Raw genomic sequence first — 12,134 nt, 5'->3', positions numbered from 1 at the left:
ATGCTAGGCCTAGTAATTTTCTAGTCCGTCCATCTTATCTGATCAGCTGAATCCGCTTGAGAAAGTGGGCAGACTGTAATCGGCCAATGAAAACTCTTATTGTATTACACCAAACATGTCATTCAAACTGTTCAATCATCTCATTCAATTGTGTCGTCACACAACGCAATACTATATTGGATAAAGCGTTCTAATTCAAAGGTGAATTGCGGTAAGCACAGCAGTGAAAAAATCTCATCTGAACTGCAGATAAATTGGCCTCTTCCCCAACAGCAAAATATGATACAGTAAAACCCACTTATAATGAAGTCAACTTTGATTGAATATAAACATAATTCATTATCACTTTTAAGTTCAAAATATGTTGTAAAACCACAAGGAATGAAAATAACTTCGCTGCAAGCATGAATTCATTATAATCTTGTTCACTGTAAGTGTGTTTTACTGTACTTGTAAGATAGAAAGAATCATGATTTGTGTATAATGAAGTATTTTGATTTTTGACTTGCACATTGTCTATGTTGTGTTTTACATGCTTCATCATGCTATTCCAGGCTGCACCCTTGTAATGAAGTTTTGTTTGATTACAGTTGGATACACTAACGCGTACGACAGTTTGTCCAAGGACCCGCCCCTGGTTAGTCTCTTCAGTGTCGCTCCCGTCTTATCCATTCTACTCCATATGGGAATACAGACTGCAGCTCAGGTCTTCTGTTATTTCAATGTCCAGGACCAGCCATGGTATTACTCAACCTCCATTACACATATAGTAAAACACACTTATAACAAACACGTTTATAATGAATTTATGCTTATTACGAAGTGATAGTTATTCCTTTATGAGAGAAGAATAACAAAAATAATATTGTATACAACAAGGTTTGGTTATAAAGAACTGTTTTACGCTGGAGCAGGAGGTACACTATGAGTGTTTTACTGTCACTATACATACCTTAGTATATTAACTAAACTTAAAATGGAGGAATATTCTTTATATGATTTTTAAGCCAGTCTTCCATAGGTGTTAAGCAGTGTAGTTGTGCATCATTAATACTTTTCTTCCATCTTCAGAATCTGGGGAAAAGTTCTGCAGATTTGTTTTTATTTACAAGGCAATTATTTTCATATAATTCTGCAATGTTTGCAAAAAGAACTAGGGTCACAAACATAATTCGGCCCTGATTTTATCCGTAATTTGAAACTACAGATTCTGTTTGTGTAAATTTGTTGTTGAGTTGGTGGATATGATATATATTTACATTTCCAATGTTTTTACCTTCAATAGGAAAATGTTACAAACTTTGTGCAGTAGGACATAGTTTCCTGTTTAATTTCAAAGCAAGTTTTAGGGTAGCTGTAGATCTCTGGGAAAATGTCTGTCCCAATATTTTCCCAGAGAGCTATAAATCTATAGCTAGTTTTCCCTTCCTTGGTCCCAAAATGAATAATACGGTTTGGAATGACCTTCAGTAATCTTGTTTGATTGACAGGTTTGTTCCCTATAAGATTAATGAGGACGATGACTACACAAGTTACGAGAACATGGCAGTTTACGTCATCTCGATGTATCAATACATCACACTGGCAATTGTGTTTTCCAAAGGAAGGCCTTATCGAAAAACCATATTCACAAACTGTAAGTCTGTAAGAAAGTTATAATCAGTTTGAAATGAGAGCTATCTTTTACAAAGTGCTAGCCTTAAATGGAAACACATTTTAAAGTCATCTTTTTGTAATATCATTCAGAAATCCCTCACCTCCATCAAGACTTTAAGCTAACTTGAATTCATCATAGGATCTTTATTCTTTAATCTGCAAAATCATCATATCCCCCCCCCTCCTTCCCCTTTCATGCCCTTTTCTCAATTTCTGGAATTTCTTAATCCTTATAAACATTAGAAAAGTCAAATCCACTTTTAGCAAACAAATCACATACTCTGAAATTGTTTAAGGTTGGCAAATTTGCCAACTTACTATCACTGCATGTACTAATGGTAAAATTTTCATTAAATTTCATATATTATCACATTCTCTCTTTTATTGTCAGAATGATGAATATCGACTTTTCTTTTTCAGATTTTTTTTTGGCTAACTTGTTTGTATGCATTGCCATGACCGTGTGGCTGAACATCTACCCAACCGATGAAGTAGCAGAATTCTTTGAAATGAAGCCAGCTCCTTCAATCCCCTACAGATGTGTATACCTTGGAATTGCAGTCATCAACTTCTTTTTGGATTACTTTTTAGAGGTAACTTAGGCCTACAACATGCACTCATGATATATCAGACATGTTCTATCGGAGTGTGTTCTGTAGAGTGTTCTGCAGGAATGTGTCCTGTAGGAGTGTGTTCTGTAGGGGTGTGTTGTGTATGAGTGTGTTCTGTAGGAGTGTGTTGTGTAGGAGTGTGTTCTGTAGGAGTGTGTTGTGTATGAGTGTGTTCTGTATGAGTGTGTTGTGTAGGAATGTGTTGTGTAGGAGTGTGTTGTGTAGGAGTGTGTTGTGTAGGAATGTGTCCTGTAGGAGTGTGTTGTGTAGGAGTGTGTTCTGTAGGAGTGTGTTCTGTAGGGGTGTGTTGTGTAGGGGTGTGTTGTGTAGGAGTGTGTTGTGTAGGAATGTGTCCTGTAGGAATGTGTCCTGTAGGAATGTGTCCTGTAGGAGTGTGTTGTGTAGGAGTGTGTTCTGTAGGGGTGTGTTGTGTATGAGTGTGTTCTGTAGGAGTGTGTTGTGTAGGAGTGTGTTGTGTAGGGGTGTGTTGTGTAGGGGTGTGTTGTGTAGGAGTGTGTTCTGTAGGAGTGTGTTCTGTAGAAGTGTGTTGTGTAGGAATGTGTTCTATAGGAATGTGTCCTGTAGGAGTGTATTGTGTAGGAGTGTGTTGTGTAGGAATGTGTTCTATAGGAATGTGTTCTGTAGGAGTGTGTTCTGTAGGAGTGTGTTGTGTAGGAATGTGTTCTGTAAGAGTGTTCTGTAGGAGTGTGTTCTGTAGGAATGTGTTCTGGAGTTTGTTCTGTAGGAGTGTGTTCTGTAGGAGTGTGTTCTGTAGTGGGTTCTGTAGGAGTGTGTTGTGTAGGAGTGTGTTCTGTAGGAGTGTTCTGTAGGAGTGGGTTCTGTAGGAGTGTGTTGTGTAGGAGTGTGTTGTGTAGGAATGTGTTCTATAGGAATGTGTCCTGTAGGAGTGTATTGTGTAGGAGTGTGTTGTGTAGGAATGTGTTCTGTAGGAGTGTGTTCTGTAGGAGTGTGTTCTGTAGGAATGTGTTCTGTAAGAGTGTTCTGTAGGAGTGTGTTCTGTAGGAATGTGTTCTGGAGTGTGTTCTGTAGGAGTGTGTTCTGTAGGAGTGTGTTCTGTAGGAGTGTGTTGTGTAGGAGTGTGTTCTGTAGGAGTGTTCTGTAGGAGTGTGTTCTGTAGGAGTGTTTTCTGTAGGAGTGTGTTATGTAGTGTGTTCTGTAGGAGTTTGTTTTGTAGGAGTGTGTTCTGTAGGAGTGTGTTGTGTAGGAGTCTGTTCTGTAAGAGTGTTCTGTAGGAGTTTGTTCTGTAGGAGTTTGTTGTGTAGGAGTGTGTTGTGTAGGAGTCTGTTCTGTAAGAGTGTTCTGTAGGAGTTTGTTGTGTAGGAGTGTGTTCTGTAGGAATGTGTTGTGTAGGAGTGTGTTGTGTAGGAGTGTGTTCTGTAGGAGTGTGTTGTGTAGGAGTGTGTTGTGTAGGAGTGTGTTGTGTAGGAGTGTGTTGTGTAGGGGTGTGTTGTGTAGGGGTGTGTTGTGTATGAGTGTGTTCTGTAGGAGTGTGTTCTGTAGGAGTGTGTTCTGTAGGAGTGTGTTGTGTAGGAATGTGTTCTATAGGAATGTGTCCTGTAGGAGTGTATTGTGTAGGAGTGTGTTGTGTAGGAATGTGTTCTATAGGAATGTGTTATGTAGGAGTGTGTTCTGTAGGAGTGTGTTGTGTAGGAATGTGTTCTGTAAGAGTGTTCTGTAGGAGTGTGTTCTGTAGGAATGTGTTCTGGAGTTTGTTCTGTAGGAGTGTGTTCTGTAGGAGTGGGTTCTGTAGTGGGTTCTGTAGGAGTGTGTTGTGTAGGAGTGTGTTATGTAGGAGTGTTCTGTAGGAGTGTGTTCTGTAGGAGTGTGTTGTGTAGGAGTGTGTTGTGTAGGAATGTGTTCTATAGGAATGTGTCCTGTAGGAGTGTATTGTGTAGGAGTGTGTTGTGTAGGAATGTGTTCTGTAGGAGTGTGTTCTGTAGGAGTGTGTTGTGTAGGAATGTGTTCTGTAAGAGTGTTCTGTAGGAATGTGTTCTGGAGTGTGTTCTGTAGGAGTGTGTTCTGTAGGAGTGTGTTCTGTAGGAGTGTGTTGTGTAGGAGTGTGTTCTGTAGGAGTGTGTTCTGTAGGAGTGTGTTGTGTAGGAGTGTGTTATGTAGGAGTGTTCTGTAGGAGTGTGTTGTGTAGGAGTGTGTTCTGTAGGAGTGTGTTATGTAGTGTGTTCTGTAGGAGTTTGTTGTGTAGGAGTGTGTTCTGTAGGAGTGTGTTGTGTAGGAGTCTGTTCTGTAAGAGTGTTCTGTAGGAGTTTGTTGTGTAGGAGTGTGTTGTGTAGGAGTGTGTTCTGTAGGAGTGTGTTCTGTAGGAGTGTGTTCTGTAGGAGTGTGTTCTGTAGGTGTGTGTTCTGTAGGTGTGTGTTCTGTAGGAGTGTGTTCTGTAGGAGTGTGTTGTGTAGGAGTGTGTTGTGTAGGAGTGTTCTGTAGGAGTGTGTTCTTTAGGAGTGTTTTCTGTAGGAGTGTGTTATGTAGTGTGTTCTGTAGGAGTTTGTTTTGTAGGAGTGTGTTCTGTAGGAGTGTGTTGTGTAGGAGTCTGTTCTGTAAGAGTGTTCTGTAGGAGTTTGTTCTGTAGGAGTTTGTTGTGTAGGAGTGTGTTGTGTAGGAGTCTGTTCTGTAGGAGTTTGTTGTGTAGGAGTGTGTTCTGTAGGAATGTGTTGTGTAGGAGTGTGTTGTGTAGGAGTGTGTTCTGTAGGAGTGTGTTCTGTAGGAGTGTGTTCTGTAGGAGTGTGTTGTGTAGGAATGTGTTCTATAGGAATGTGTCCTGTAGGAGTGTATTGTGTAGGAGTGTGTTGTGTAGGAATGTGTTCTATAGGAATGTGTTATGTAGGAGTGTGTTCTGTAGGAGTGTGTTGTGTAGGAATGTGTTCTGTAAGAGTGTTCTGTAGGAGTGTGTTCTGTAGGAATGTGTTCTGGAGTTTGTTCTGTAGGAGTGTGTTCTGTAGGAGTGGGTTCTGTAGTGGGTTCTGTAGGAGTGTGTTGTGTAGGAGTGTGTTATGTAGGAGTGTTCTGTAGGAGTGTGTTCTGTAGGAGTGTGTTGTGTAGGAGTGTGTTGTGTAGGAATGTGTTCTATAGGAATGTGTCCTGTAGGAGTGTATTGTGTAGGAGTGTGTTGTGTAGGAATGTGTTCTGTAGGAGTGTGTTCTGTAGGAGTGTGTTGTGTAGGAATGTGTTCTGTAAGAGTGTTCTGTAGGAATGTGTTCTGGAGTGTGTTCTGTAGGAGTGTGTTCTGTAGGAGTGTGTTATGTAGGAGTGTTCTGTAGGAGTGTGTTGTGTAGGAGTGTGTTCTGTAGGAGTGTGTTATGTAGTGTGTTCTGTAGGAGTTTGTTTTGTAGGAGTGTGTTCTGTAGGAGTGTGTTGTGTAGGAGTCTGTTCTGTAAGAGTGTTCTGTAGGAGTTTGTTGTGTAGGAGTGTGTTCTGTAGGAGTGTGTTGTGTAGGAGTGTGTTGTGTAGGAGTGTGTTGTGTAGGAGTGTGTTCTGTAGGAGTGTGTTCTGTAGGAGTGTGTTCTGTAGTGTGTTCTGTAGGTGTGTGTTCTGTAGGAGTGTGTTCTGTAGGAGTTTGTTCTGTAGGGGTGTGTACTGTAGGAGTGTGTTCTTTAGGAGTGTGTTGTGTAGGAGTGTGTTCTGTAGGAGTGTGTTGTGTAGGAGTGTGTTCTGTAGGAGTGTGTTGTGTAGGAGTGTGTTGTGTAGGTGTGTGTTGTGTAGGTGTGTTTGTTCTGTATGAGTGTGTTGTGTAGGAGTGTGTTGTGTAGGAGTGTGTTGTGTAGGAGTGTGTTCTGTAGGAGTGTGTTCTGTAGGAGTGTGTTGTGTAGGAGTGTGTTCTGTAGGAGTGTGTTTTGTAGGAGTGTGTTCTGTAGGAGTGTGTTCTGTAGGAGTGTGTTGTGTAGGTGTGTGTGTTCTGTAGGAGTGTGTTCTGTAGTAGTGTGTTCTGTAGGAGTGTGTTCTGTAGGGGTGTGTTGTGTAGTAGAGTGTTCTGTAGGAGTGTGTTCTGTAGGAGTGTGTTGTGTAGGTGTGTGTGTTCTGTAGGAGTGTGTTGTGTAGGAGTGTGTTCTGTAGGAGTGTGTTGTGTAGGAGTGTGTTCTGTAGGAATGTGTTTTGTAGGAGTGTGTTCTGTAGGAGTTTTGTCATAAGAGAGCTATCTCCTGGAGTGTGTTCTAAGAGAGCTATAATGTTCTGGATTATGATTTTTATACCCCTGCAACAAAATTGTGGGAGGGTGTACTGGAATCAGGTTGTCCGTTTGTCTGTCTGTCTGTCCGTCCATCTGTAGACACAATGGTTTCCAGGCTCTAAAGCGTTATCCTTTCCACCTACTGTCATACATATGAACTACCCATGGGACGAGGATGTTCCCTATCGAATTTGGGGTCAAAAGGTCAAAGGTCAAGTGCACTGGACATCGAAGTAGTAATATGGTTTCATCTCTTATCCATTTCTCCCTAGAGAAGAGACTACCCAAGGTTTTGTCATGCCCTTTCTTTTTTACACTCAGGAAAGAGGTAATCTATACCTATTAACAACACCCTTTGGGAGATTGGGGTAAGCAGAGGATATTCTTAATGAGCATAAGTACCTCTTGTTGGAAGCTGTATACTGGAGTGTTTTATAAGAGAGCTACTAGTATTTCCTTGAGATTGCTTTGTTAGAGCTTTGTACTGGATTGTGTTCTAGGAGATCTTATTCCTGGAGCATGCTTTGTGGGAGCTATGTCATGGATTGTACTCTAAGGTACCTGTACTATAAATTCCACGCGGACTTCTGTAAATTATTTGGTAAATACATGCATGATGGTGTTTTTTGTTAGTAATTTAGTCATTCTATATTCATTTTGACCTGCAGAATGATGTTGCTGTAAATGTTACTTGTATTTATACTCAGGTTATAAAAATGGAAGGGTAAAATAGGTGCAATCTTGTACCCAGTTGAGTAGATATTCAAAATGCTTATTTTCACACTAGCTGAGATTTTTGTTTTGTTTGTTTGTATGTTGATTTATGTTTCATTCAAATAAACACATCACAAGCTGTAGATAAAGTGCTGCTTTTGCTGTACTGTAAATTCCTTATTTTACACATGTACTTGATATCGCGAAATGACTCTTAGATGTCAAATCGCAAGATGTTTCTCGCGATAATACGCAATATTTTAAATTCCTTGGATATATATAGGAATCTACAGTATGTGTGGCACTCGAGGCGGTAGTAATAAGTTAACATGCTTATGCCTACTGTGACACAGGACCTACTTTTAAGGTCACTAAATCACAAAAGTATTCTTATGATGTTCTTAATATTTTTTTTGGTTTTATGAATTTTAATTTTCAATTTCATTTAATTGCAGACATTCATCATTGAAAGTTATTTTGTGCAAGAACGTGTACAGTGCTGGATAGAAGACCTTTTCTCCAACTCCAAGTATCAGTACGAAATATTAGAAGAAGACATCATTAAAGACAAGTCCTGGCCAAATGTGTCCTCGGAAGAAACTCTGGCCCAAGCCTTTGAAAGACTGGACAGTCAGCAGGTTCGAGATTTTGACCAGAGTAGCCTGTTAAGCAGCTTGCTGGACTCGGCCAGCGAGACTCAGAGTATCCGATCACTGCGATCACTGGAGATAGAGACATCACAAAGAGGACCTGTGTTTACTAGAGAGGCGTCTAATGTCAGCGATGACATTTACATAGACAATGACGATGAATCACAATTAATTAAAGCGGTCTCTCCAAGTCTGGAAGGAGTGGACATGTTTCCTGACCTCGATTTGGAGGAAGAAGTGACCAACACTAGTGCCACAAATAAGTGACCGTTAGTCAACAGCTTAAATCCCTTTGAATTGTAACTTTTAGACATTTTCATATAGTACTTTGATATAATTTTAGGATAGTAGATCAATATAATTTTAGTGAATAGATTTATACAATTTTGTCATATAATTTTCATCATATAGTAGATCTATAATTGTATCATATAGTTGATCTGTATATGATTTGTTTACTTGACTGTATTTAGTACAGACATAAACTTGCATATATATTTTATCAAATAATTTTTACAAAGTCACTTTCAAATTTCTAACTAGGCAATGCAATACATGTATATATGTATATATAAAGCTTCTGAAGATGTAATGAAAGCGCTAAAGCTTTACGGAGGATTTCTGTGTTTTCTTTTCATATTTTTTAAATATATATATATATAATTATATATATATATCCAATGTTTTTGTCTTTGATATCTTTACCAATTGTGATCATATAGCCATTTCCTCATGAATGTGATGCAGACGTGAACAATGTGTGTATAAAACTTGATAAATACAGTACGCATATTTTGATGACTGGGAATTCTGACAGAAATGAAAGTAGAATGAAAATATAAGAAATAAACTTCATTTTTGAAAATACAAGAGGGTATGAACTGCAATACTTCACACCAGTATACCACGGTGTATTGCGTCGCAGTTCATGCCCTCGTGTATTTTTTAAAATGATCAATCGAAATTATTTATTAATATTTACATACATAAAATCCAGAAATAAATATAGAAAAATCCACATAAGTAGTATAATGAAAATACCACAATGCCGATTCAATATTCAGTCGTGTGTATGTGTGTGCAGTAATGATTTTTTCACATAACTTACATCCTACCAGATGTTTTAAGACATTCTAGTATTCTTTTGTAATCATACATTGTTTTTGATGTACATGTATTAAAATACAGGGATGTATATACGTATTAAACCATTGATATTTTTAAAAATGTATTGTGCATGTTTTTGATATGATATACTGGTACATATATGTGTGTATATATCTATATATATATATGTATATTGAGATGTACATGTAATTAGAAAATAATGTATTTGGGCGGAGCTTAGTCAGAGCCCCATCCCTGACACTGAGCTCCCATGCTTCATAGTTTAGAATGAGTATAACTGTGACAGTTTTAAGGTCTGGGAAACTTGAAGAAAACTAGAGCATACGTTATTTAACCTATACGTTATTTAAAAAAAGGTTAATCAGGTTTTCCATCCACTTGTTAGTTTCCAGAAATCATATAACTCAACACACCTACTCGCCATTGGATGAGGAAGACTTTGGTGTAAAACAAATTACTGGACTCTGATGCAGAAAAATCCAGGAATGGTCTCTCGGGATTATAAATGAGTCCCACAAAAGCACTAGGTGTTTAAGAGATTATAGAAACCCTTTCAGGTTTTCTGACTTCCAGGTGTTCAGTCGAGTCCCACTCAAGAAAGGTGTTCAGACATTACTGTGGAATCATTAAATTTCATGGAGACTCGATTTTTGTGGTTAGCCCTATTCCATGAATTTCAAACCACAATGAAATACTCAATCCACAAAATTATATCCCAACGGAACTGTCAAATCTGGGTAATCCATAAAAATTGGCCTGCATGAATTTAAGTATTCCACAGTATTGCAGCCCCTCATGCTAGATCCTCTTCTGACTTGAAGGTGTTCTGGCATAATCCAGCTGATGGTATCTTTTCACTATTGACTGATGAACAGAGCATAAACTCGTACTACATGTAACAGTAAGATTATCATACATGTAATAAGAATGGTCAATAATTGATGGATATAGAAAAAATGGTTGTCATTTACCAAGAGGGGCTGAGTATTGTGCAACAATTAAATCTAACGAGTAGTCCACAAACAGTACAAGATACACCTGTTAGACCTTCAGTGCAATATCTGTTACCCGTTAGACCTTCAGTGCAATATCTGTTACCTGTTAGACCTTCAGTGCAATATCTGTTATCCGTTAGACCTTCAGTGCAATATCTGTTATCCGTTAGACCTTCAGTGCAATATCTGTTATCCGTTAGACCTTCAGTGCAATATCTGTTATCCGTTAGACCTTCAGTGCAATATCTGTTATCTGTTAGACCTTCAGTGCAATATCTGTTATCCGTGATGAGAAAAAGTCCAGAAAACTATCTGACCTACTTTAACTCAAAAGTCGGTCACAGTGCACCTGTAATAAATCAAGTTGAAATGTGAACTGATTGCGTATTTCTCTAAGAATAAGCTTGTGAGTAAATTTCAGGGAAATATCTGTATCCATAATGAAAGTAAGGGTTTTCTATTAAGTGATACAACCTTGACCTTGAGAACAATAGGCATCCTCCACTGGGCATAAGGTGTTACTGTGTGTACCAAGTTTGACAGTCCTCGCCCCAACGGTTTGGTCTTTATTCTACTTACAAGATTTTTCTACTATTTGTGATACTGAAACCTTGACCATTGGAAACAATAGGCATCCTCCGCTTGACATAATGTGTATGTGTACAGAATGTACCAAGTTTGACAGTCCTAGCTCCAACTGTTTGGTCTGTATTCTGCCTACAAGGTTTTCCTACTAAGTGATACTACGACCTTGATGAACAAAAGGCGTCTTCCACTTCACATGAGAAGTATGTGTACCAAGTTTGACAGTCCTAGTCCCAATATGTAGTGTAGTTTTATCTGTATTCTGCCTACAAGGTTTTCCTACTAAGTGATACTACGACCTTGACATTTGACATTGAGAAGCAATAGGGATCTTCCTCTCATCATGGTGATCAAATGTGCCAAGTTGTAAGATCCTGGAGATTATGGTTTGGTCTGTATCCTGCCTACAAAGTTTTCCTACTAAGTGACACTATGACCTTGCAAACAAAAGGCGTCCTCCACTTGGAATGAGGAGTATGTGTACCAAGTCCTAGACCCAATAGTTTGGTCTTTATCCTGCCTACTTCTAGTGTAAGATCCTGGAGCTTACAGTTAATTTTGTATTTTGCCTACAAGGCCAGGACAGACTGACAATGCCATTTAAGCAATGAATTATTATTTTTTGAAAGGTATAGTCTTATAACTGCAATGGTGTGTGCATACACATTGAATAATGTGTGCTGTGAAAATTTGTTTGCACACACCATTGCAGTTATGAGAATACATCTTTCAAAAAATAATAATTTATTGCTTATATTTACATTTTAAAAACCTTTTTAAATCTGTGCATTTTCATTTATATCTATTATATTCACAATTTGTTCAGATCATGACCCCAAAGGGTAGGGTGGGGCCACAATAGGGGATCAAAGTTTTACATTCAGATGTATAGGAAAATCTTCTCCAGAACCACTGGGCCAATTTCAATCAATCTTTATACAAATCACCCTTAGGTGAGGGGGATTCAAGTTTGTTCAAATGAAGGGTCATGCCCCCTTCAAAGGGCAGATAATCACAAAAATAGGGTAGGGTCATTTAATAATCTTCTCAAGAACTACTGGGCCAGAAAGCTTCCTGAAAAAGTGGAGATTCAAGTTTGTAAAAATCATGACCCCTGGGGTTAGGAAGGGGCCACAATAGGGGATAAAATTTTACATGCAAATGTATAGGGAACCAAACTTGGCACAAAGCATCCTTAGATGAAATTTGTTAATATGAAAGGCCATACCCATCTACAAGGGCATATGATAATGAATGAATGAATTTATAGTCAAGTTTAAGTTCAATAAATAATGAAATTTTTAGTGGTTACCTTTTAAAAGTTTTCTGAACCAAGCTGCTTGTGTATTAGCTTGTTTATTGCTATGAACTGCTGCTCAGGTGAGCGATGTGACCCATGGGCCTCTTGAATACTAAACAATTTGAAGTCCCTTCAAACAAATGTTTTTTTAGGAATCAAACTTCTTGCAATATGTCCATCTTCAAATTGTTTACAAAGGCCTTACCTTTAATAATAAGTGTAACAGGATGTCTCTTACAGTTTCTCTGTAATATTTCTTACTCTAAGGCCAAACATTGTTGTATCACAAGGTCTTAA

At 38.5% G+C, this 12,134-nt stretch overlaps 1 protein-coding gene across 4 annotated transcripts in view; it reads left to right on the top strand.

Annotated features, from left to right (window-relative positions):
* LOC125658015 (polyamine-transporting ATPase 13A3-like) overlaps window positions 1-8,440 on the top strand; it is a 49,160-nt gene extending 40,720 nt beyond the window's left edge. For all 4 annotated transcript variants that reach the window (XM_056147268.1, XM_056147270.1, XM_056147265.1 and 1 more), the window contains 4 exons: window positions 591-741; window positions 1,491-1,636; window positions 2,077-2,249; window positions 7,635-8,440. In XM_056147268.1, coding sequence (XP_056003243.1) covers window positions 591-741; window positions 1,491-1,636; window positions 2,077-2,249; window positions 7,635-8,096 — 932 coding nt within the window. In that variant the 3' untranslated portion in view covers window positions 8,097-8,440. The remainder of the gene's footprint in view (window positions 1-590; window positions 742-1,490; window positions 1,637-2,076; window positions 2,250-7,634) is intronic.
* The last annotated feature ends 3,694 nt before the right edge of the window (window positions 8,441-12,134 follow it).

The sequence above is a fragment of the Ostrea edulis genome, chromosome 1, assembly GCF_947568905.1.
Source record: "Ostrea edulis chromosome 1, xbOstEdul1.1, whole genome shotgun sequence".
NCBI classification, from domain to species: domain Eukaryota; kingdom Metazoa; phylum Mollusca; class Bivalvia; order Ostreida; family Ostreidae; genus Ostrea; species Ostrea edulis.
This window is presented reverse-complemented; position numbering and strand designations above follow the sequence as displayed.